Below are 26,595 nucleotides of genomic sequence, written 5' to 3' on the forward strand. Positions count from 1 at the left end.
GTTCATTTTCCTTATACTCAGTTATATGTGCATATCAGTTTACACAATTTAAGAAAGTAGAGGGAATTCCCTGACCCAGGCCCACTGCAGAGGGCCTGGATTCCATCCCTGGTTTGGGAATGAAGATCTTGCAAGCTGTATGACTCCACCAAAAAAATAAAAAAATTTTTTTTACATTTTTAATTAAAAATAACAGAAAAGTAAGTAATACAAATGAGAAATGTTTCCATCAAAACTAAGAAGACAATAGTGTTTGTCAATTATACCTTAATAAAGGAGAATAAAAAAATAGTACACATAAAAGGCTGAAAGTGAAAATCACTCAGTCATGTCCAACTCTTTGTGACCCCCATGGACTGTACTGTCCATGGAATTCTCCAGGCCAGAATACTAGAATGGGTAGCCATTCCCTTCACCAGGGAATCTTCCCAACCCAGGGATTGAACCCAGGTCTCCTGCATTGCAGGCAGATTCTTTCCCAGCTGAGCCACCAGGGAAGCCCATAAAAGGCTAATGTTCATTATAATATTCACTTATGTGGACTGTTTCATTTCACAATAAGAAATAAAATTAAATTATAGAAATATAGAAATTTATTATTAAGAAATAAATAAAATTAAAATAAAATTATTTCTGAATCTTACTTTTAATATAAAGCAGAAAGCTATAATAAAGTTTCTAAACTTTAAACTTCTAAATTTCTCATACTTTTTAGAGTATTCTAGAAATTCTTTTTTATATAATATATATTTAATTGTACCTATAAATATATAATAAATTTAATAATATAAAGTTATATCTATATTATTATATATAATGTATGATATATAATATATTATGTATTATGTACCTTGCTACTAGAATAATTAAGACTATGAGCTATGTATTATATTGTTATATAGTATATAATTATTTATTATATTATGACATATAATTATAATATAATATATAATATTGTATCTCATATTCTTCTAAAATATTCCAGTAATGCAGGGTAAATAATACACAAGTGTTTTCACATATACTTTTTTAAATGAAAGGAATTAATATGTTATTAGTAGTTGTATCTATGTGATTATAGGAAATTTGTATTCATAATAAACATATTATGTTTTTAAGAAATAATAATTTGTAAGAGTGTGCATGCTTATGTGTGTGTGTAGATTGGTCACTGAACACTCCACTTCTGACCTTGGCTACAAATCAGCAATAGTCTGGGATGCATAAAATAATCTAAGATGAGAGTAAAGAGTTTTCTCATTTTTGCTTTTCAAAAGCCTTCCAAGGTTGCAAACCCCCAAAAAATAAATATTATTTTAATTTTAGTAATATTCTAGAAATATTTTAAGACATACATTGAACTATCCCATCTGTCTTGGGGATTCAAGCTAATGTAATGACACATAGAAGGCTACATATTTAGATTGAGATTCTAACTAATATTTTCTTGTTTAGAACTTTTTAAAGTGTGAAAGTAGAGAACTTATAGCTTTTGACTTATTCTACTTAGTAATTCCTAGTGTAGATTTTACTGGGTCGTGTATTTGGTTACCACTTTTTTTAAAAGTTACAAAATTTAAAGTTATACTGTAACCTAACTACCTTAAATCCTTGTGTACAATCCCCATATTGTCTTAGACCAATTCCAATTTCAAATAGAAAATAGCAAAAGCAGATGATAAAAGTTATAAAAATCAATTACTAGTGCCAGATGACCAAGATTTAATCCAGGTTCAGGTATATCAGAGTATTTATTCTCTTAGTATTCTTAGTTCTTGGTTAGTTGATTGGTTTTAGCAATTTCTTATTCTTAGGTTAATAAGAATAATTATTCTGGTTATTATTTCAATCTGTTACAGTTGGTGATGGAATATTGCTTAGGCTCAGCCTCTGATTTGTTAGAAGGTAAGGATAAAAGCACTTTCCCTTTCTTTCCTTTTTACCTTGACCAGAGTGTTATCTGCTCCTATACTAAAGCACACCTTGGGCAAACTAAATGGTTAATGCCACTTAGACTTAAGGGTTACGTGGATAGCCATGCAGACTGTGTCTCTGCACTGTCACTGATATCTGATTAATGATTAGTAGCCCTCTCACTCTTTTAGTTCATGGCCATCCACGGCAGATACTACTAAAATATTTGGGTAATGTCATGTAGTATATGTAGCCAGAAACATCAAATTCACGTGTATATATGAAATATAGGCAGATGATATCAAATTATGTTGATATTTAACCCTATCACATCTTTTGACTGACCTAGTTCTCCTATCGGAGAAGGCAATGGCACCCCACTCCAGCACTCTTGCCTGGAAAATCCCATGGACGGAGGAGCCTGGTAGGCTGCAATCCATGGGGTCGCTAAGAGTCGGGCACGACTGAGCGACTTCACTTTCACTTTTGACTTTCATGCATTGGAGAAGGAAATGGCAACCCACTCCGGTATTCTTGCCTGGAGAATCCCAGGGACAGAGGAGCCTAGTAGGCTGCCGTCTGTGGGGTCGCACAGAGTCAGACACGACTGAAGCAACTCAGCATCAGCATCAGTTCTCCTATGCAGGACACTGTTATAACCAGAGACTATGTTAAAATTTTACATTTTTAAAAAAGACTTTCTTATATTATCCTTGATCTATGAATAGAAATTGCTTATTAGCTGCTTTCACCAATAATGAAAACTTGTGGTTAGAAGGAGTACTTATAGGTGGCTTGTGACAGAGGAGAATAATGCAATCTAAAACACTCTAGTAGTCATATATGGATGTGAGAGTTGGACCATAAAGAAGGTTGAATGCCAAAGAATCGATGCTTTTGAACTATGGTGTTGGAGAAGCCTCTTGAAGGTTCTTTGGACTACAAGGAGATCCAACCAGTCCATCCTAAAGGAAATCAGTCCTGAATATTCATTGGAAAGACTGATGCTGAAGCTGAAACGCCAATACTTTGGCCACCTGATGCAAAGAAAAGACCCTGATGCTGGGAAAGACCGAAGGTGGGAAGAGAAGGGGATGACAGAGAATGAGATGGTTGGATGGCATCACCGACTGGATGGACATGAGTTTGAGCAAGCTCCAGGAGTTGGTGATGGACAGGGAAGCCTGACATGCTGCAGTCCATGGGGTCACACAAAGTTGGACATGACTGAGCAACTGAACTGAACTGAAAACACTCTAGGCATTTAAAGTGTCAGCGGGACTGGTAAATTTGGACCTGGCCAAATTCCACACATTGGAATCAGTGTGGTTTTGACTTGCAACTGACAAGTAAATTAACAGTTCCTTACAGTGAGTATCTGGAGACAGAAATGGCAACCCACTCCAGTATTCTTGCCTGGAGAATCCCATGGATAGAGGAGCCTGGAAGGCTATAGTCTATAAGGTCGCAAAGAATCAGACTCAACTGAGCACAGCACAGCACAGCAGCACAGTGACTATCAGGCTTTGTTTTATTTTATTTTGAAGGAGTTTGTTTTTATGCTTGAGTTTTCTGATTATTTATTCTTTAGGAAAATTCTATAGGAAAATATATTCTATGGAAAATATAGGAAAATATATCCTATGTATTTAGGATTCTATAAGAAAATATATCCTATGTATTTAGGTGAATGTGTTTCCAAATTGTCATTTAAGAAAGTACATAATTCAATCTGGTATTGCTATATAAGATAATGAAAATAGGAATGAAACTGATCATCCACTCTTGGCTTTTTTTTTTTTTTCCTTCCTCAGTTCATAAGAAACCACTTCAGGAAGTGGAGATCGCTGCCATTACTCACGGTGCCTTGCAGGGGCTAGCCTACCTGCATTCTCATGCATTGATTCATAGGTAAGATTAGAGACCAGTTACATTTTCATTTCAGTTACAGGACTGTCTGTTCAAGGAACCTTGAAAATTAGTGCATGCTCCAATTTTTAGGGTGCCTGAGGATTTATGGGAAGCAAACAGATTGCTGCTGCTTCTGAATGTAAAGAGTAAAGTTGCCAGAATTTAGTTCCTATCTCTTCATCTCTCCCATATATCCATAAAGACTTATATCATCTCTGTTCTCTAGGTAACTATTCTCCAGGCTTAATGTTGCAGCGAAATTTGAAGAGGAGCCCAGCAACCTTTAGATACTGTGTCAATAAAAAAAGGAAAAGAAAATTAGCTTTGCTTACATATGTTTATTTCCTAGCTGAGTTCTTCTTTTCCTGTTGCAAATAACAAGTCAGTCTTACGTGAATATATGCTATTCTATCAATTTAAAATTTTTTGCATTTCTTTAGTCCATATAGATATATAGGAAGATATTATCATCTTCATTTCAGCAGATGATGAAACTGAGACTTAGAACAATTTAAATAATTAGCCCATAGTTTCCTAGCATTTATGTAATAAAGATTGAAACTCAGATTTTCTAATGCCTAACACAAGGCTAAACCACTCCAGTGTTCTTGCCTGGAGAATCCCAGGGGCAGGGGAGCCTGGTGGGCTGCTGTCTATGGGGTCGCACAGAGTCAGACACGACTGAAGTGACTTAGCAGCAGCAACACAAGGCTTCCCTCTAAGTTACATTTTGTTTGTCACAGCCCCACTCTCTTCTTTCCAACCTACTTCCCAGCACTAATTTCTTAACAAAGTTGTCATTACCAGTTTTTCATCTCAGTAAAGAACTTCTAGTACTGTTACTTTAATGAATAGTGGCCAAGTAGTAGTGAAAGGATCTGAGATGGCTTAAAGCCGTAAGGAAAAAATTTACATTTACCAGGAAGAAATGAAACTATTAAGTCATAGGTTCTTCTTTTGCTTCTTTTCTCATTATTCTAGAGTAGCCATTGTCAGTTACTGGTACATACTGCAAAATAGAACTCCCTCAAGACAGACAGACCAAAATTCCTGTCATGAGTTTGGCTTGTTTGTAAGGATGAAGAATGACCCTAACCATGGCTAATAAATATTGACAAAATTGATTTAACTATAATTTCTGAAGATTTGACAACTTTAAAATGAATGTATATAAGGTGCCATTACTGAATGTCAACTTGTTTTGCTTGTTTCTGTTTATAAAAGTCACAGTTCAGTTTTTTGTGCCTTTGTTACCTTAATTTACACATTAATGTTTTGTTCCATATTACACTTTATCTTTTAATATGTAAAGGGAATTGAAAAGACAAAAAAACTTTTAAAGAATGCTCTTTAGTTAAAAATAAATTCAGATTCTTATTGTTTTGATTTAAAAGGCAAGTCAGTGTTAGAGAAAAGATATTTTTCTGTTGTATGAGAATTAAATAATGCTTCTTTTTTTTTTAGTTTTCTCTGCCAATGCCTAATGTCATCATGAGGAAAGAAACTGAATTTTCAAGGGAAGATTTTTGGAAAAATTATTTTGGGAGCATTTGAACCTTTTATTTTCACCTTGACATAAGTTTTCCTCATTCCCTCTGCTTTATCTTTCCATTGCCCATCAATGTATAATTCTTAGTTCCTAGTACTCATTACACCTCATCCCTTTTTTAAAAATAATAAAGAGTACATCCACATCTTCTCATTCCAAATTTTCATACTGAAGACTGAATTTTTTAAATCATATTTAAAAAAAATTTTGCTGCATAGAATTTCTAACAGCTTTAGTAGTAACCACTTGAGGTTGAATTTTTTAAAATCATGTTTTTTTAACTTTTTGTTGCATAAAACTTCTAATAGCTTTAATAGTAACTAGTTGAGATTCTTTGTAATAATACAATAGAAATGCAATTTCCTAACCCCTAATCCTTGTTTGTTTTGATCTTTCAGGGTCTTCTTTTTACTGTACAGTGTTATTTTTAAAATAACACCTTCTCTATAACATGTACCCTCAAATGCCTTAGAGTTGCAGTTACAATTAAAGGCAGAGAGAAAGGGTCACAGGCAAGAAAGAAAAGGTATGTGTGTAGCTGAGGTTTATTGGTAGGTAGTCAATTCAGAATCATTAAAGATTTGTTTAGACTCAAAAAATGTCATGAAATTTAGAAAAGAAAAAAAGTGTTACAAATGGCACCAGTTTTCCCAGCATGAAGAATACTGTTGATGACTGAATTTAGCAATTCATATGCTTTTGTAAGTGTAGGAACTGAGAGGTTACCTTGTCTGCCATGTCTGCCTCTTTTCTCATTTCATTCTTCACCTCTGAAGGAAGCTGTATCTTTTAATAATTACTATGACCTACCAGTAAGTACACCAAGGAATTTGGTCCCCTTTATAACTTGCAGTAATTACTAAATCCCCTCCTGGCTATCTGAGCAAGTTTTTTTTTTTTTTAATGAATTTTTTGTCTTATTAATTGCATGCTCTGACCTATTCCATAATCAAAATTGAAAAGTAATTTTCTAACCCTCTTATTTTTTCCTATAGGGATATTAAAGCAGGAAACATTCTTCTAACAGAGCCAGGTCAGGTGAAACTAGCGGATTTTGGATCTGCCTCAATGGCTTCTCCTGCCAATTCCTTCGTGGGCACACCTTACTGGTATGTGGAATTAGAAAACACAACATAGTTTTACAATATGTGTGTGTAACCAAGATGGGCTCATAGCACTGGTTTTGTTTGGTTCTTTTTTTTTTTACACTGTCTCACCATGTGCCTCAAATGAGATTACGTTAGGAAGGATAGAAACTTCACTAGCAAAAAAGAAACACTTAGACTGAGTATAAAATTTCCAGTGACTTTAAATTGTTCAAATAAGATTGATGTCACTGTGTGTAAACTGAGTAGGATTATCAACTCACTGACCAAGCTCAGGTTTTATATTTCATTTAAAGTTTCTTTTGAACTTTTCTCTTCAGGCAGAGTCCCTAGGCAAGAACAAGTTAGTTTCTTTAGCCTTTTCTAGCCAATGAGCATAAATTTTACCTTTCAATGAAAGAAATCCATGTTCTTATTTCTGTTGAATTCTCTGATACTTTATTTCACTTGTCATTCTGACTTAAAGTTTCATCTCACTCTATTCAAGACTCCTTTCATTTATTTCATAGACACATTGGAATTTCATTGTACCTTGGGGAGTGACTTACACCCCTGGAAACTTACTTGCCTACTAAAAAAAAATTAACTACTATTTGAAATTTTCCCCACCATCATCAAATAACATATACTATGCAACTACTTACGCACACTAACAGAGAACAGATCATCTTAAACTACATAACCCTTACCCTCCTAATGAAAATCCATTATGGACAAACAAAATAATATCCATTACTGTAGCCAGTTTATTTGTTTTTTAACTTATAACATCTTGGAAATACCTGATTATATATTGCTTTATGTAATTGCATGAAGTATTTTTCATATTGTTTAAAGTAGTTAAAGTGTTTCATACATATTAATCCTTTACAAATATCTCTGAGGTAGCTAATAAAATTCTCTGCATATTACAGATGAGGAGACTGATATAAAGAAAGATTAAGTAACTTAGCCAAGATCAAAGGATAGTAAAAGGCCTGTTGAAAATCATGTATTTTTTCATGTAAATCACTGGGTATATTTTTGTATTTTCAGTAGTGTTTTTTCAAATTATTTGTGTAAAGAAATGATAACTTTATCAGATAAAACTTTAGAATATGCTCAAAAACAGCTATTTCGTTGAATCTATTAAGTGAATTTTATTTTTAATTTGCAACTTGAGTTTTGGGAATTATATTTGGCAGGATGGCTCCAGAGGTGATCTTAGCTATGGATGAAGGACAGTATGATGGGAAAGTTGATATTTGGTCACTTGGGATCACCTGCATTGAAATGGGTGAGCAAAGAGCTGTTTCCATTGTACTTTTGAAATCACTCCTTATTATAATTACAAATTCACTTATCCGGCTATTATTAAATATTTAATGAGTTCCTGGTACATATGTGCTAGGTAATGTGAATTTATTATATTTTTTCTACGCTTTGTTATAACATCATAAGATTGCTTTTTCTCTCTGTTATATTTTCATGTTATTATGTTAAGTAAAAGAGTTAGAGCACATATGGCAGCTAACCAGTGTAAAAATATACAATAGTTGGTATTAATATTTGAAAAATATCCATTCTCTATACCACAAATAATGACATATATCCTTCTTTCATAGTAATGTCCAATACTTAATTTACATTCCAGCTTATATAAGGGAACTCTGGGAAAGTACTAGCAAGCTTATCAAAGATTAGATTCTAAAAACTGACCTACATAGAGAGCAGTCCCAGATAAAACTTCATATTAAGGAATACCTCCATCAATAAGATCTATGGAAAAACTGAAACTAACTTTTTCGCCAACCCAGTGCTCTAAAATATAAAGCTATATAAAACACAAAAAATTAAAAGATTCACTTCAGTTCCATTCAGTTGCTCAGTCATGTCCGACTCTTTGCGACCCCATGAACCGCAGCACACCAGACCTCCCTGTCCATCACCAACTCCCAGAGTTTACCCAAACACACATCCATTGAGTCAGTGATGCCATCTAACCATCTCATCCTCTTGTCCCCTTCTCCTCCTGCCTTCAATCTTTCCCAGCATCAGGGTCTTTTCAAATGAGTCAGTTCTTCATATCAGGTGGCAAAAGTATTGGAGTTTCAGCTTCAACATCAGACCTTCCAATGAACACCCAGGACTGGTTTCCTTTAGGATGGACTGGTTGGGTCTCCTTGCAGTCCAACAGACTCTCAAGAGTCTTTTCCAACACCACAGTTCAAAAGCATCAATTCTCCTTCACTCAGCTTTCTTTATAGTCCAACTCTCACATCCATACATGACTACTAGAAAAGACATACCCTTGACTAGACAGACCTTTTTGACAAAGTAATGTCTCTGCTTTTTAATATGCTGTCTAGGTTGGTCATAACTTTCCTTCCAAGGAGTAAGCATCTTTTAATTTCATGGCTGCAGTCACCATCTGCAGTGATTTTGGAGCCCCCCAAAATAAAGTCTGACACTGTTTCCACTGTCTCCTCATCCATTTGCCATGAAGTGATGGGACTGGATGCCATGATCTTCGTTTTCTGAATGTTGAGCTTTAAGCCAACTTTTTCACTCTCCACTTTCACTTTCATCAAGAGGCTCTTTAGTTCTTCACTTTCTGCCATAAGGGTGGTGTCATCTGCATATCTGAGGTGATTGATATTTCTCCCGGCAATCTTGATTCCAGCTTGTGCTTCCTCCAGCCCAGCGTTTCTCATGATGTACTCTGCATATAAGTTAAATAAGCAGGGTGACATTATACAGCCTTGATGTACTCTTTTCCTATTTGGAACCAGTCTGTTGTTCCATGTCCAGTTCTAACTGTTGCTTCCTGACCTGCATACAGGTTCTCAAGAGGCAGGTCAGGTGGTCTGGTATTCCCATCTCTTTCAGAATTTTCCAGTTTATTGTGATCCACACAGTCAAAGGCTTTGGCATAGTCAATAAAGCGGAAATAGATGTCTTTCTGGAACTCTCTTGCTTTTTCCATGATCCAGCAGATGTTGGCAATTTGATCTCTGGTTCCTCTGCCTTTTCTAAAACCAGCTTGAACATCTGGAATTTCACAGTTCAGGTATTGCTGAAGCCTGGCTTGAAGAATTTTGAGCATTACTTTACGTATAGACTAATGGAAAGTAGTTGAAACATAACTAACAGAGTATTGGCCCCGAATTTCTGAGGAACTCTCATGACTTCTTTACCAAATTTCTTTATTAAAAAGAAAACAACAAACTGCCAGCAGAAAAATGCGCAATGAGTATGATCAAGGAGTTAGCACTGAAAAGAAAGCATAAATGGACAACAAACATCAGAAGATACTCCACCTCATTAGTATTCAGTGAAATGCAAAGTAAAACCATTTCATATTTATCAGATTGGTATAATTTTTTAAAGCCAGATGGGAGGCTGCTAAAGAAACAGGAATTCCCAAACACTATTGATAGGAGTATAAATTGGTATAACCATGTTGGAGAGCAAGTTGGCAACATCTGGTAAGGTTGATGAGTGTCAGTGACTCAACACTTCTAAGTATACACTTTAGAAATTTTATATATATACACTAGAAAATGTGGAAGGCTTCAACCTTGTTTGTAGAAGCAAGAATAGTTGGAAACAACCTAAATTCTTATCCTAAGAATGACTGAATTAATTATGAATTACTATATCACAGTTAAGGATGAGCTAGATCTACATGTGTCATCATGGATAAATCTCAGATCACAACACTGAATGAACAAAAAATGTCACAAGAGTATAGATACAGTATGATACTGATTATGAAAGTTTTACAAGCAACTTTATATGTTGTTTATGAGTATACATGTGTACTAATAGATGTAAGAGATATCATTTCAGAATATTAAATTTTGGAGAATAGAAGAGGAAGTTACATCTACCTATTTTTTAGAAGAAAGGATTATTCCTATTTTGTCATTTATGTTCTAAAATGAATCAAAATTTTACTTGTAACACTGAAACTATAGTAGCACCTCCTCACTTACAGCGCTTTACAAGGTTGTCCCCCGAGTTGAACATTACAGCTGATTAGTGCCCACCCATTGTTTTAACAAGTTTTTTCTTACCTAAATCTATTTAAACTATAACATGGATTTGACACATACCCTTTTATGATGATTCAAGATCATCATCACATCAGTTTTTATACTATGTAGATATGTTGTTGTTCAGTCAGTCAATCATGTCTGACTCTTTGCGACCCCATGGACCTCAGCATGCCAGACTTCCCTGTTCGTCACCATCTCCCAGAGTTTGTTCAGATTCTTGTCCATTGAATTGGTGATGCCATCCAACCATCTCATCCTCTGTCATCCCCTTCTCCTCCTGCATTCAATCTTTCCCAGCATCAGGGTCTTTTCCAATGAGTTAGCTTTTCATGTCAGGTGGCCAAAGTATTGGAGCTTCAGCATCAGTCCTTCCAGTGAATATTCAGGGTTGATTTCCTTTAGAACTGACTGGTTGAATCTCCTTGCAATCCAAGGGACTCTCAAGAGTCTTCTCCAGCACCACATTTTGAAGACATCAGTTTTTTGGCGCTCAGCCTTTTTTTATCGTCCAGCTCTCACATCTGTATATGACAGCTAGAAAAACCATAGCTTTGACTCTTCAGGCCTTTGTAGGCAAAGTAATGTCTCTGCTTTTTAATATGCTGTAGATGTAATAATGACTGGAGTTTCAAACAGCAGTGGATATTGGCAAAATAGCTACAGGTTCCAGGAGATAACTTGGTATTTCCTCTCTTGAGAGTCCCTTGTATGTGCTTAATTTCTGATTTTACCTTTTTAAATTGAAATATATATAACAACATTCTCTCTATATCAACCTAACTTTGATTGCCTTTTATAAAGTGATTACAGCCAACAAAGGTCCATCTAGTCAAGGCTATGGTTTTTCCAGTATCATGTATGGATGTGAGAGTTGGACTATAAAGAAAGCTGAGTGCCAAAGAATTGATGCTTTTGAACTGTGGTGTTGGAGAAGACTCTTAGCAGTCCCTTGCACTGCCAGGAGATCCAACCAGTCCATCCTAAAGATCAGTCCTGGGTGTTCTTTGGAAGGACTGATGTTGAAACTGAAACTCCAGTACTTTGGCCACCTGATGCGAAGAGCTGACTCATTTGAAAAGACCTTGATGCTGGGAAAGATTGAAGGTGGGAGGAGAAGGGGACAACAGAGGATAAGATGCTTGGATGGCATCACTGACTCAATGGACATGGGTTTAAGTAGACTCCGGGAGTTGGCATTGGACAGGGAGGCCTGGCGTGCTGCGGTTCATGAGGTCACAAAGAGTCGGCCATGACTGAGTGACTGAACTGAACTTACTGAATCAAAGAACAAAGTAACTTTCTCTCAAATTGTCTTATCCTCCATGGCAGCTATTCCTTCAAATTGATAGATGACAGTATCACATTATGCCTGAGAGCACCCACGCTCTGTTGTAAAGAAGATAAACCTGAGTTCTAATGCCAGCTCTGCCATTTCTTAGTTGTATGACTTTGTTCAAGATGTTTTAACTCTCTATGAAATTTGCCTAATAAGATCCCCTACCTTATGCAGATTGTTGGGATTAAATGAAAATATGGACTTAATGTGCTTATTATTAAATCTTGTGTATAGTATGTGTTCAGTAAATGTTAGGCATCCTCAGCACAATCCTAGTAATATATGTGATATTTCATCAAATTTTTAATTTACATTTTAACATCTCTTTAAATAGAAAGATATTTTACAGGCAACAGCATTTCATGATTATAATTGGCAGCATTTTATTCTAAGTTATACATAAAATAGTGGTGCATCTTGAATTGCAATGCAACTTATTGTTAATGACAGATTCGGAGAAGGATGATAGTACATGCTCAGTTAATATTCATAAAATAAAATTGTTACCAAGGATATTAAAGTTCTCAGCAGTTATTCAAAACATATTATATTGGTAATGTAATAAACCATACAAGTACCTTTTTGACAACTTTACCATAACATCTCTATTTCCTTGGCATTAGTCTATTGTTGTTGTTCAGTCACTCAATCATGCCTGACTCTTTGTGACCCCATGGACTATAAACCACCAGGCTCCTGTGTCCATGAGATTCTCTAGGCAAGAATACTAAAGTGGGTTGCCGTTTCCTTCTGCATTAGTCTTGTTAATGGACACATAAAAGAAATTTATTTTTTTAAATGAAAGATGATTAAACTGCTGCATATATAATCCTAAGCAATAATTTTTCTAAGTTTTCTGTGTGTTTGAGGTTTAATGAAATTTCACATACAGACAGTATACTCTAAATTGTGCTTTTAATGTTGAAATTACAGTACAAGTTGTAGTGACTGAATAATGTTTTGTCCCCTTTTATTATGATATCTCTTCTGTAGAATTGCATATTCTTAAGAAGGCCCCTAATCTGTACATTGAATCACTGAGGTATTATCAGAAAGCAAGAAGATGATACTTTTACTGGCACCATCCCTCTTTCCTGGATCAAGCCGTTAAACCTGTTTTACAAATTCTCTTTGCTAACTTGATCTTCCACTGAAAAAAAACTAGTTAAATTCATGCATCCTTGGAAAATTCTTGGACATTAAAATTGTCCAGTCACCAGATACTTTATTTTTTGAGATTATTTCAAGAATAGGTTAATCTGACGCTTTTCTGTTTAATCTACAGACGCTTAGTTCACCAGCACAGATCATGGTAGAAGCTGGCAAATGGTTCATCAGCATTGATAGGGAATTGACTTTTCAGAAATGAATTCTCCAAGGAATGGGGGCAGGAGGACATAAATGTTACATAGTTTCTCTGCCTGGAATATTCTTCTTCCATTCACTTTCTTATTGCCACTCACTGTTTGTGTTAATAAATGAATGTAGTAATGTATGTTGAGGGGATAGGGATATATTTAGTCTTGCAGAGCTTCTTCCATTTTAAAATCTTTTTAAAAATTGAAATACAAGTACTATCTTTATAAAATGCACAGGATTATTGAAGAGACACTGAGGTCTATTTGAAAAGGCAGATCTTGGAGCCTTATCATAATTGAATTGGATTTTGTTGTTCCTTCATCCTCCTCTTTCTAAATTTCTCCTTTGTTCTTCTTCTATTTTCCCTTCCTTACTGTTTCTCCTGTGCAATTTCATGTTCTGAGCAGTCTGAATTGTGTTTCTTTGGCCGGTGAGAAGATTCCTACTGTTCTAATAGTGAATGAAGCCACCACATAGTATCTGATGTAAGCCCCAAGAGTTAGTCACTTCTCAGTCATCTTTGTGACTTCTTGCTGCACAAAGATTCTTTGTTAACAAAGTTTCTTCTTTGTCTTAATTTGCTTAACCTTTATTTATTTATTTTAGAGGTATTTTGGGGCCACCAAAAATGTATACCAGATGTTATACTCAGCAGTGAGAATGCAGAGATGAACATAATAGACATTGTCCCTAATGAAATTTAGCAAGGAAGATACACATTAAATAAAGAATTACATAACTAGTTATGGTTGTGATAGGTGGTAAAAAGTTAAAATATAATTTGCAGTGACAAAATCTAGTGGGACACCTAGTCTTCAGAGGTTCCCTAAGGAACAGATTGTGAACATATAAAAAGCCTTGAATAAATATGTATTAAACTAATGCAGAAATGCAACTTTATTTAAGGTGAGACCTGAAGGATTAGGAAGAATTAGCCAGGTAAAGTATAAGGAACAAAAGTGAAAAGGGAGACCAGACAGAGAAAGCAACATGTGTGAAAGGCTCTGACCTTGGTTCTTTCAGTGAAGCAACAGATGCATGAGAATGGGGGAAAATTTCTCCTCAAAATGATGTGCTGGAAGTAGCCAGGGCCATGTTAGTAAAGGCCAGGAGACTTTGTTTAAGAATCTAGACTTTGTCCTAAGAACAGTGGGAATCCATTGATGGTTACATGATGAGTTCCTGCTTCCACATGGCTTCAAATACTTAAAGTTGTCAGAAGGCCAAGCTCTAAAAACTTTCTCAGATCTACCTCCTGATAAATAAAATAAACCTGAGACTTTTTTTTTTTTTGCCTTCCATGCTTGAAACAGGTATAAAATCCTTTTGTCCACACTGCAACTTTCAAATTTCCACTTGTTAACAGTCCATGTCCCTATAATACTGATATCTGGTAAGTGTAAAGTATCCTATTGAGAAGTTAATCAAAAATACTTATCAAATCATAGACTGTCACATTTCAAAGATATCAGAGATCATTCAGTTAAGAATATAAGAGGCCCTTCCAGAGGATCACTGATAAGTATAGTTGGCTTCTACTGGAACTCTGCCGATAGCTTAAAGTTCACTATCTCAACATTATTCATTCTGGGTTTCATGGGGTTTTTTTGTTTTGTTTTACCACTCTGGTTTTTCAGAAGTTCTTCCTTCTATGAGTAAAAAATGTCTTACGTGAAACTTCTTGTTCCCTGCCCTTATTTCTTGTTCTGTTTCTTAGAATTTACATAGAATAAGCTGGATTCACTTTTTTTAAAGTGGTTAAATCTTTACTTAAAAACCAAGATGCTCTGATGAAACCTGAGATCAGATTATGAATTACAGAGTGGAACTATATCAAGAATCCATTAGGATAAGCACGTGGAACAAGATAGTGATTTATCTTCTGTGACATAACTAGTAAATAGCGTAAAATTAACTGTGCTAAGAACTAGAACCTTGTTTCTTTCCTTTGATCAATAAGCGGAACACCTAATATTTGAATAGCATCTTATTACATATGCTAGAGAATAAATAAAAGAACAAGAGTATTAAGGTTATAAGATCTTGCTCTTAAGAGTTTATGATTTGTGTTGAGAGGAAAGATGTGTATGTTTATGTAAATGCAATAGGAGAGTGCATGCCAAGTGAGCACTCTACTAAAAGAGTAATAGAAATTCCAAAGAGGAGTTCACAATGGGCTGAAGTGGAGTATGTATTTTACAAAGAAGCAACTGACTCAGTGAGTATCTCCTTAGAAAATGGATGGACCAAACCTTGCTTACATTTATCCTCCTTTTTCCCCTCCACCCCTACTTGTACCACTTCATTGGTCTGGATGAGCCCTCAAATGGTGTTTATTGGATTGAATTACTCTATCTTCCGTACTCTGTTGGTGATGATTAAGATGTTCCATAATCTTTTTTTTTTAATTCAACTGCTCTGCTTTCTATTTTTTTTCAATGAATACACATTTTTATTTGAAATAAAACAACACACAAAGATGTTCATACCTATTGTAGGAAAACAAAGTTCAACTTTTTGAAGATCCATAGGAAAAATTTTTTTACTTTCTTGAAATGGATTCTGTTTGGAGCTTTTCTAGTGTACTTTAAGATGACCAGCAGCTTCTTTTGAATGGCTATCCTGAGCAACCTTAGAGATTACAATAAGTGGATTATGCAGCATGATGATAATAGCAAGCTAGTGGCCAAGCTTTGCTCACAGTTCCTTATTTCTCCATCTGCCTAATGTCTTTCAAGAACTGCTTTATTGTGTTTCTCTTCTTTCAGCGGAACGGAAGCCCCCTCTTTTCAACATGAATGCCATGAGTGCCTTATATCACATTGCCCAGAATGACTCCCCCACGTTACAGTCTAATGAATGGTAAGGCTGAGCTGTCGTTTTAAATCTGTAAGAAAATCACCATATGTTTTTGGCACTTTCACTAAACTATGTTTTAAATATCTGACTTAGAAGCATTTCATTCCTTCGTTGTATGCTATGATAACAGACACTGATGCTTTATAAGCCTGAACTTTTTACACACACACAGTATTTCTGCCCTCACTATGGCTTGTACTGTGTTATTAATATATGTAGTAACTGAAATTCTAGCAGGTACATATATGCCCTGCTACCTTCCTAACAAGTCTAGTCTCTAAGTCATGATGGTCTTATATTGATCATCTCATTATAATCATTTGTCAGCAAGGATAAAGTGCCCTCTCTGAAAATTATAACATTTTAATAATTGTTAGAATCACAGAGCTATTGTAAAAGGGCAATGTCCAAGAAGAGTAGACAGAATGAAATTTTCTAGAGAGAAGGCATTTTCATCCAGAGAGCATCCTCCTAGGTTCTCTGTCCCTTATGCTTCAAGTTTTACTACCTGGTTATAGGTTGTGGGTGATGAAAGAGTTACCAATTTGTCGTGAAGAATATAGGCTTTAGACTTATGAGAGCTGTTATCTTTGGAGAGAAAAATGTATACGAAATTGTTTTATATAAATATAGTATTTTTCATTTTCTGAGATATATTACAATTTGACTTTGCTTATATCATAAGATACGTTTACGAGTTGACTGACTTGAAACTGTCCACATTCATTATCCTAAAGAATTAATTTTAGATACCTCAAACTTGAAAATGGGCCAGTTCTCCTGACACTCCAAAGTGTTTTAATAAAAACCTCCCAAAACAAAAAGTTTTCCCTTGGATAAAAATTATTTAAAGTGATCAGTATGTTCTACAGACTCTGATTTTATTTTCTTTCAATGTATTTGCACACACAGGACAGATCCCTTCAGGAGATTTGTTGATTACTGCTTGCAGAAAATGCCTCAGGAAAGGCCAACATCAGCAGAACTGTTACAGGTAATTTTTCAAATTTATATTTGAGGAGGGGGATTTAAAGTCATGTGGGGAAACAGTGGAAACAGTGTCAGACTTTATTTTGGGGGGCTCCAAAATCACTGCAAGGAGATCCAACCAGTCCATTCTAAAGGAGATCAGTCCTGGGTGTTCTTTGGAAGGACTGATGCTAAAGCTGAAACTCCAGTACTTTGGCCACGTCATGTGAAGAGCTGACTCATTGGAAGACTCTGATGCTGGGAGGGATTGGGGGCAGGAGGAGAAGGGGACGACCGAGGATGAGATGGCTGGATGGCATCACTGACTCGATGGATGTGAGTTTGGGTGAACTCCGGGAGTTGGTGATGGACAGGGAGGCCTGACGTGCTGCAATTCATGGGGTCGCAAAGAGTCGGACACGACTGAGCGACTGAACTGAACTGAACTGTAATGAAATATAGTAAATCATTCCTGTGGCAGCTCATCATGACAAAGTGGATTAGAACATAGGCCTTGTCTTTTAAAGTCCAGAGACAGTAGCTAGGCATAGAAGTAGCAAGATTATCACTGTATGTTCAAGCTAGATTTAGAAAAGGCAGAGGAACCAGAGATCAAATTGGCAAGATCCATTGGATCATTGAAAAAGCAAGAGAGTTCCAGAAAAACATCTGCTTTATTGACTATGCCAAAGCCTTTGACTGTGTGGATCACAACAAACTGTGAAAAATTCTTCAAGAGATGGGAATACCAGACCCCTTGACCTGCCTCCTGAGAAACCTGTATGCAGGTCAAGAAGCAACAGTTAGAACTGGACATGAAACGACAGACTGGTTCCAAATAGGGAAAGGAGTACGTCAAGGCTGTATATTGTCACCCTGCTTATTTAACTTATATGCAGAGTACATCATGAGAAATGCTGGACTAGATGAGAAGCATAAGCTGGAATCAAGAATTCCGGGAGAAATATCAATAACCTCAGATATGCAGATGACACCACAGCAGAAAGTGAAGAAGAACTAAAGAGCCTCTTGGTGAAAGTGAAAGAGGAGAGTGAAAACGTTGGCTCTAACATCATGGCTTCTGGTCCCATCACTTCATGGCAAATAGATGGGGAAACAGTGACAGACTTTTTGGGGGGGTTCTCCAAAATCACTGCAGATGGTGATTGCATTCATGAAATTAAAAGACACTTGATCCTTGGGAGAAAAGCTATGACCATCCTAGACAGCACATTAAAAAGCAGAGACATTACTTTGCCAACAATGGTCTAGTCAAAGCTATGGTTTTTCCAGTAGTCATATATGGATGTGAGAGTTGGACTATATGGAAAGCTGAGCACCAAAGAATTGATGTTTTTGAACTGTGGTGTTGGAGAAGACTCTTGAGAGTCCCTTGCACAGCAATGAGATCCAACCTAAAGTTGGATCCTAAAGGAAATCAGTCCTGAATATTCATTGTAAGGACTGATGCTAAAGCCTAAACTCCAATACTTTGGCCACCTGATGCGAAGAGCTGACTCATTTGAAAAGACCCTGATGCTGGGAAAGATTGAAGGTGAGAGGAGAAGGGGACGACAGAGGATGAGATGCTTGGATGGCATCACCGACTCAATGGACATGAGTTTGAGTAAACTCCAGGAGTTGGTGATGGACAGAGAGGCCTGGCGTGCTGCAGTGCATGGAGTCGCAAAGAGTTGGACACGACTGAGCGACTGAACTGAACTGAACTGATACGCTATATATTCCTCGTGGATACTTTTCCCTCCAACTTTTCCCTTTTTCTGCCCCCCACCCCACCCACCTTTTTTGCCTTATGACAAAGAACATTTCTCCTTGCTCTGGTCATCACTGTGATGTTCCAGTGACTAATATCCGCCTGAACTTTAATTCAAAGTTTTCAGGACAGAGTCTGCCAGTGGTTCAGATACCAACTCTAAGCTTTCAGTTAGGTTGTTGCCAAATCATCAGGCAGTGAAGATATGTGATAAATAAATAAGACAGATATTTATGTAGTGTTACATCATACATGTTGGTGACAAAATTATTGTGTTAACTGCATTCATTTGATTTAAATATAGCATTTTTGAGCATCTGTTTTCATGTAACTTTGTATTATAGGCTCTGTGTTCATAGGCAGTGTTCCATTAATATCAATGAAGTATGTGGGAGTTTTTTTTTTTTTACAATATAAATGTCTTTTATTGGCCACAGAATAGTCCAGGTTTCTTTCATCTTTTTCTGCATGTGTATTTTCCAGTCTTTTTTTGTTTCTTACTTTGTTTTAAGAAAACCTCAGAATTATATTGCCTAAATTTGTGAAGCTTAAACATGTCAGCTGCCTTTATAATTGCACGTTGGCTAAGTATCACAGATTCTTGGTTTATATTTTCTTTTTCTCAGAAATCTTATTCTGTTATTTTCTGGCTTTGAGTATCCTGAAGAGGTAGGTCTGAAGCTGACTAGCTTTTCTACCCAAAATTAAGTTTTTTCTTCTTGTGAATAACAGGTCACAGGAATATGGTGACAAGCAACAAGGCAATGGACTTTACCTTATTCTCTTTTGGTGTAGAATTATCACATGTTCCAAACATGAACTATAAACAATAGAATACCAGAAACACAAGACAGTGTCTTTATTACTTTGAAATAGGCAAAGATTTATAAATACAGGACACAAACAGCAGTTTAGAGAAAGAAAAAAAGAGGCAAAAAAATTATAAATTTGCTTTAGAAATTATAAAGCAAAAAAAAAATTGCCTCAAAAAAGAAGATACTACAAGCCTTCAAAGATGATATGGCAACAGACAACAAGAGGATATAAAAAACAAATGGGCAGAGGTAGAAAAAGAAAATGAAAGAGAAAAATTTAAAGATAGATCATATCATATCAAATCATATCATAAACAACAAACTACTATAATAAACACACCCATGTAGGGTATTTCCAATGATGGGTAGCCCAAGGGAAATAAAATTAAATGAAGAAGAAAAATTTCTAAAGATGATTATAGAAAAGATGACATGTGGAAGGCAGAGGAGATATATATTTCAACCTATTATTCCTAAAAAAAGAAAGCAAAACACATGGAGTAGAAGATATTTAAAGATATACTTGAAGATATACTTTTTGAAAATTAATGTTAAGATCTTTATTTTATTTGATTTACTTAAGTGTATACACACACGCACGCACATATATGTATACACACACAGACACACATGTATACTTGTCCATGCCAGATCTTAGTTGTGATACGTAGGCTCTAGTTCCCTGATGAGAAATCAAACCCATGCCCCCTGCCTTGGGAGCACAGAGTCTTAGCCACTGGACCACCAGGGAAGTCCCCTGATTTACTCTTTATTTGATTTCGTGGACCAAATCAAGTAAGCCTAACATTTAGTCAATGATGTTTACTGATTGTCTACCTGGTGCCAAGCACTGTTCTAAACATTGAAAATCATACAGTAGTACAAAGATAAAGATAGTCCCTGCCCTCCTGGAACCTATATTCTAATGCAGGAGTAAAAAATAATTTGATATAATGTCATAAAAAATAAAGCCAGGACTGGGATAAAGAGTGACAGGGGCTGCTGTTTAAGACAGGGCATTTCTACGGAGTTGAAACTGATCTTCAGTGATCAAAATCCTACCTGTATCTAGTTTCTAAACTCAAAGGATAAAGAAAGATTCATAATCGGCTGAAAAAAATTTATCTGGGGCTAGAAAAACCAGTTGGCTTCAGATCTACCTCTTCAGAAGCACTCAAAGCCAGAAAACTGTATAACAGTATTTACAAAGTTCTAAGAAAAAGAAAATGTAAACCAAGGATTTGTGACCCAGCTAAGGTGCTCTTTAATTATAAATGCAGCTGGACATTTTCAAGCCTCACAAATTTTAAGCAGTTTTCCTTTCTTAAAAGCTTTTTCTCAATTGCTTGATAAGGAAATCCAACCAGTCTCTCAATGAAACAAAAAGAGAAGAAAGAGTGAATTAGGGACTGGAGAAACCTGTGAAAGAACTGGTGGTGATCATTGAATTTAAGTTTGCTCTCCAATATTCATTTATTTATTCATTCACTACTAGTTTGTGTGTTTGTTTAGCATGGTAAAGAGACTACATTCTTCATTTTGAATAGCCAATACAAATTTCAAAAGATAAAAATACAGTGGAAGAGAGAGAATAAAAAGAGAAAACCTTCCCATTCAAGGCCCTTCTGTAGAGTTAGCAACCACTGCTGCCAATTTTGTACACATCCTTCTAGAAATATTCTATGCGTATGGAAGTAAATATCCTTTTAAAATTTTGAACCAATGGTAGCAAACTGTTCTACCCTGAATATTTTAAGTTTTAGTGTGTTTTGTGTATTGTTCCATGTTACTACATGCAGAACTATCTCATCATCTCTAAGGACTCCATTATATAGTCAGATGGATGGTTGTTTTTATAACCAATTCATTTATGGTGTTGACAGTCTTTTGCTGTTACAAACTGTTCTACAATAAATATCCGTACACATGTGTCAGTTTGTACCTGTATATACAGATATCCAAAGAATAAATTCCTAGAAGTGAAATTGCTAATCAAATGGAATGTGAATTTTAAATTTAAAAAGGTGTTGCCAATTTTTCTCCAAAGAGGATGGCCCAATTTATGGTCCTGTTAGCAAAGTATGAATACTAAGACTTTTTGACCTTCTAATCAGTTCAGTGGAAAACTTTTCTCACTGTCATTTTAAGTTTTATGAATTAGATTGTCTTTCTTACATTGACAAGCCATTTCTATTTCCTCTTCTGTGAACTCTCTGTTGATCTTTCTCATTTGTCTGAGGGCTTTTCCCTTGTTAATTTGTAGTAAATCTTACAGATATTATTTTCTTACTTCACTTTTGACATTCTTTTTTCTGGGATTTTGGGGGGAGATACAGAAATTTGTTATAAGGAATTCAACTTTTTTTTTTTCTTCCAGTTGGCTTTCTAATTATTCCCAAATATTTTTAAAATAATCCATCTTTTCCAAACATTTTCTTCCTGATGTTAAAATGTCACCTTCACAAAGAATTAAATAGAGAACTACAATAAAATCATTGCTGTGATTAAAAAGCAGAATGTAAATGTTATACACATTGACAGTAGATGTATTAACAATGTGAACATAATAATGTATCTAGAAAGAAGTAGGGGTAGGAAAGAAATGTAAATGTACTGATTTTCTTGTTTTTCAGGGTAGATAGTCAATAACAGTTCTTAAATTGAAAATATTTTTTAAGTAACTCTAATCTCTTAAAGCTTTACATGATCTTTTTTTTCCCCCTTAACTTTAGAGGGCCTTTTAGGAACTGGTAGCTCTTGGTGAAGAAATTTTAACTAACATTAAGCAGTCATCTTACTTCAGACTCCTCTAATTCTATGAAATTCAAAGATACCTTAATTTAATAAATTATTTTTAAAATTACTATGTGTAATAAGTTTCTCATGTAAAATTATTTCTGAATATCCATCATTCTGAGAGAGTGAGAGAGAGAGAGGGAAAGTGTCTAAAATGATATTAATTTCTGGATGGCAGAATTTTTATTTTCTTTTACTATCTTTTATTGCTGTCTCTGTATTATTTAAATGTTTAAAGTAAACATATTTCCAAGAACAATGAAAGCATTGTTTGAAAATGATCTGAGAACCTTTCAACTGTATGAGTTTGGAGAACAGTGAAGACATGGGATTGCAGGCAGAGAGAACAACAGGGAAAAAGACATGCAGGTGCAAAACCCATGGCAGAGACAAGAATGATCTACAAGTACACTGCATTGGGTGGAACAGGGAATAGGAGTGACTAGAGTGGAGCCTAGAAATTCAATCAGAAACTGACTGTTCAGGCCAGACTTTACAATGGAGGCTGTGAGATGTTTTTAAGACATTGGGTGTATCAGTTTTGAAGTATTTTAAGGTTTAATTACCTCCCACAATAAGAAATCCAGGATTTAGAAAAGGAGGTGTTAGAAGCAGTCCAGACCTGTAAGCAGCTCAGTAGCTCCTCCTGTCTTCCACTTTACCATTCTTTGCACTTGACTTTTGTCTTCTTGGTCACAAAATGGCTCCTGTGTTTCCGGAACTCAAACTTTATTCCAGGCAGGAGAAAGGAGGCAGGACAAAGAGTATCCTGGAAAACAAAGCCTTCCTCTGGGGTTTCTGCCTATATCTCAGAATTTGGCCAGAACTTGGTCACATTGCTAATTATACCTGCAAAGAAAGGTGGAATCCAGGTCTTATACTTTTTACTACTTTCAAGAAAGAAAGGCAAGGAAAAGTGATTGAAATGAAGGATAAATAGGTCACAGTGTCTGTCACAGTTAATACCATGATCAACTCTGTGGTAGACCACCAGAAAACAAACTCCCAAATAAAGAAACCTGGGTGGCCATTCTAGCTCTTCCATTGTTTAGCTAGGTGAATCACTTAACCCTTCTGGGCCTAAAATTCCTCACCTTGGAAATAAAAGAATTACTAAGAGCTGCTGCTGCTGCTGCTACTACTGCTAAGTCGCTTCAGTCGTGTCCCACTCTTCGCGACCCCATGGACTGCAGCCCACCAGGCTCCTGCGTCCATGGGATTCTCCAGGCAAGAGTACTGGAGTAGGGTGCCATTGCCTTCTCCATACTAAGAGCTACTTCTCTAAAATTCAGTATCCTAGGTTATAGCTTGAAGTTTACTAGAGACTGATTTATTCTTGTCTAATTATAAGCACTGAAGTAGCCAAATAATTTTGCTTTCTCCCTTGCATTCTCCTCTTCAAATATGCAAGCTACTCTTCCTTCCAGGAATGGTGTTTCATTTTCAGAAAGGACTCTTTGCAGAGAAAGAGATATTTTATTAAAATAGGAGGAAAAGCCACAATTCCCTGGACAGCAAAGTCAGAGTGAAGAACTGCAAGACATACAGAATTTTTTTTCTCACGTGGTCCTGCTCCTCTTTTATATCTGTTTAACTTATAAAGAAATTAAACCCATTCCATCATCTGAGGCCTACCACATTAATACCTCATTTTCCAATATATTCTAATTATAATTTCACATAAGCGAATTTTCCACATAACTGAAACTATAGAAAGCAAAATTTCCTCCTCCTCCTTTTGATCATTTTGTGTGGTGATCTTATCAAAATACATGATATGCTTCTCTGCCTTCCTCAAGAAAGTATAATGAATATAATGCCACTTCTTGATTACTCAGAAATAATAGCATTTCATGAAATCTTGGGAGTATAAAAAAAGTGTATGAAGGACAGTTGCCCCTTTACAAAATAGTCCACAAACCCTGGTTCGTTTTTATTTGGTTGATTGGTTGCTTGGTGTGTTAACCATGGAATTTCCTTCTCTTTACTGTCAGGTGGTCAGATACCTTTTCAACACTCTTTTTTTGGCAACAAGTAACTCTAACAGTTCTCAGTCCTCTGTTCTACTTTTGTTCCCTCATTCTAAACTGCTGTTGTCTGAGAAATCAGGAAACCAGAACGTGTGTTAACGATCATTGATAATATTGAAAGTGAAGTCTGTTTACAGCAAGAAAAGCTTATGGACTTGGGGTGAATATTTTAACCCCTTGGAGACCCTTTTGCCTTATTTCTCATTGTACAGCTCTGTAAAGGGAAGATGAAGTTCCCAAAATTCTGACCTCTGAGATAAATGGAATAATTGCCACATTTTCAAGCATACGCTGTATATGACCACAGAAATAGAAAACAAAATATTCAGAAGTCTGTCTTTAAAAGTGTAGTGTAGGGTGAGAAAGAGGATTGAGGCAGATTATAACAAGCATATTCTATACTCTGCATTGCTTTTGCTTATTACATAGTTTCAGGTTTGAAAGTCTCAAGCTCTCAGCTACTATTTAAAGTTCTAGTCATTGTTATTACTTGCATGGCAAAGTAAACCTCAAGAATTCTCAAGTAAATTCTAGGACAAGTCCACAAAACGTGGCTTGAGGAAGAAGAGAAAAAACATGATTATCACTTTATGAGATTTATACAAGATAAGAGACTACATGAGATGAAAATTGTATGTTATTTCTGCAAAATCCACAGAACTGTTTTACATTGATTTATCTTTTACATCTTAATCTTGCACCTAAAAATATGTCTCCTCATTATCAGTTTCTGTTTTTTTCTCTTCCCTTAATCAGCATGACTTCGTTCGACGAGACCGTCCACTTCGTGTCCTTATTGACCTTATACAGAGGACAAAAGATGCTGTTCGTGAGCTAGATAACCTACAATACCGGAAAATGAAAAAAATCCTTTTCCAAGAGACACGAAATGGACCCTTGAATGAGTCACAGGAAGATGAAGAAGTAGGTTGATTTTCTTTTAGCAAACACTCATAGGGTACCTACTATGGGAAAAAGTTCTGGACTGGGATGCTATGAAAAACACTTTGGGGAATAACAATGTATTACAATTAGTTCTCTGCCTTAAGAGACATGCACAGTTGCAAAAGAGACATTGAAAAAATAATAAGATAAAATATGAACAGTGTTACAGAGGTAGAGCACATGGTAGGGGTCCATAGTGGGGACAGAATAAGTCATCTGCTGGTAGGATTAGTGAAGAGGTGGGTCACTTTTCACAGGCAGTTATGGGGCACTTTCGTGCTGTGCTTTAGGAAGATTATCCTGGCATCAAAATGTAAGATGGATTTGAATGGATAACTTTCTGGGTAATAGTCCATGCAAGAGGCAGTAAGGGCAGTATCCGTGGGAATTGGGGAGAAGGAACACTGAGAAACACTAGAGAGATGAACTTGATAATACACTGCTTCTCACTGACAGTGACAGATGAAGGGGAGCTTATGGTGACTCTGAGCATTTGTGCTTCAGTGACTAGAGTGTGTTAGTACCAAGAACAGAGAAGAACCAAGAAGGAAGAGTTGGTTTAGGATGATTTCAGTTTGATGCCTGCTGAGTCTAAGGTCTTGGCATCATATGCTATTGACACAGTGTACTGGTGGAGTTTTTACAGAAAGATGACTTTAGTTTAAGTCATTTAAATAGTTTAAGAAGGATTAGTTGAAGAGGCCTGAATAAAGATGTCTAGCATTTGATTGGGAAATACAAATCCAGAACATAGGAAAGAGGTCTGGGTAAAGGGTAGTTGGTTGGGGGTCAAGGACATTAAAATGATGATGAATCAGTAGTTGAATGTAGAATGAAAAGAGAGTCCATGCCACATAAGAAAAGGGAAACCAGGGAGATAAAGGCATCACAGATGTTGCAAGTATACACAGCTTTAAGGAGGGAGCTACAAATACCATCAGATGCCACAGAGAAGTCAGGTTAAACAAGGACCAAAAACAGTGTTAACTGGGTTTTACAAGTAGGACCTTCTTGATGACCTTAGTAAAATCGTCATTTACTGTGTGTTGTAGAATAAGTGGGAAGTGAGAAAGTGAAGATAGTGAAAATTGGTCACTTTGAGATTCATAAATTGGGTCAAGAAGGAAAAATGACAAAGGGCAGTATGTAGAAAGGTACATAACATATAAGGCAAGTCTCTTCAGACTTATAT

The 26,595-nt window shown here is 36.0% G+C and overlaps 1 protein-coding gene across 11 annotated transcripts in view; it reads left to right on the plus strand.

Moving 5' to 3' along the window:
- The window catches only part of TAOK3 (TAO kinase 3), a 186,371-nt gene that overhangs the window by 113,411 nt on the left and 46,365 nt on the right, over window positions 1-26,595 (plus strand). For 10 of the 11 annotated variants that reach the window (XM_069557946.1, XM_069557948.1, XM_069557949.1 and 7 more), the window contains 7 exons: window positions 1,860-1,905; window positions 3,729-3,825; window positions 6,370-6,483; window positions 7,665-7,756; window positions 15,984-16,077; window positions 16,987-17,068; window positions 25,215-25,382. In XM_069557946.1, coding sequence (XP_069414047.1) covers window positions 1,860-1,905; window positions 3,729-3,825; window positions 6,370-6,483; window positions 7,665-7,756; window positions 15,984-16,077; window positions 16,987-17,068; window positions 25,215-25,382 — 693 coding nt within the window. Of the gene's footprint in view, window positions 1-1,859; window positions 1,906-3,728; window positions 3,826-5,310; window positions 5,901-6,369; window positions 6,484-7,664; window positions 7,757-15,983; window positions 16,078-16,986; window positions 17,069-25,214; window positions 25,383-26,595 lie in introns of those variants that run through there. The other variant, XM_069557957.1, reaches the window with a different exon arrangement.

This window comes from Ovis canadensis, chromosome 17 (genome assembly GCF_042477335.2).
Source record: "Ovis canadensis isolate MfBH-ARS-UI-01 breed Bighorn chromosome 17, ARS-UI_OviCan_v2, whole genome shotgun sequence".
Taxonomy (NCBI): Eukaryota; Metazoa; Chordata; class Mammalia; order Artiodactyla; family Bovidae; genus Ovis; species Ovis canadensis.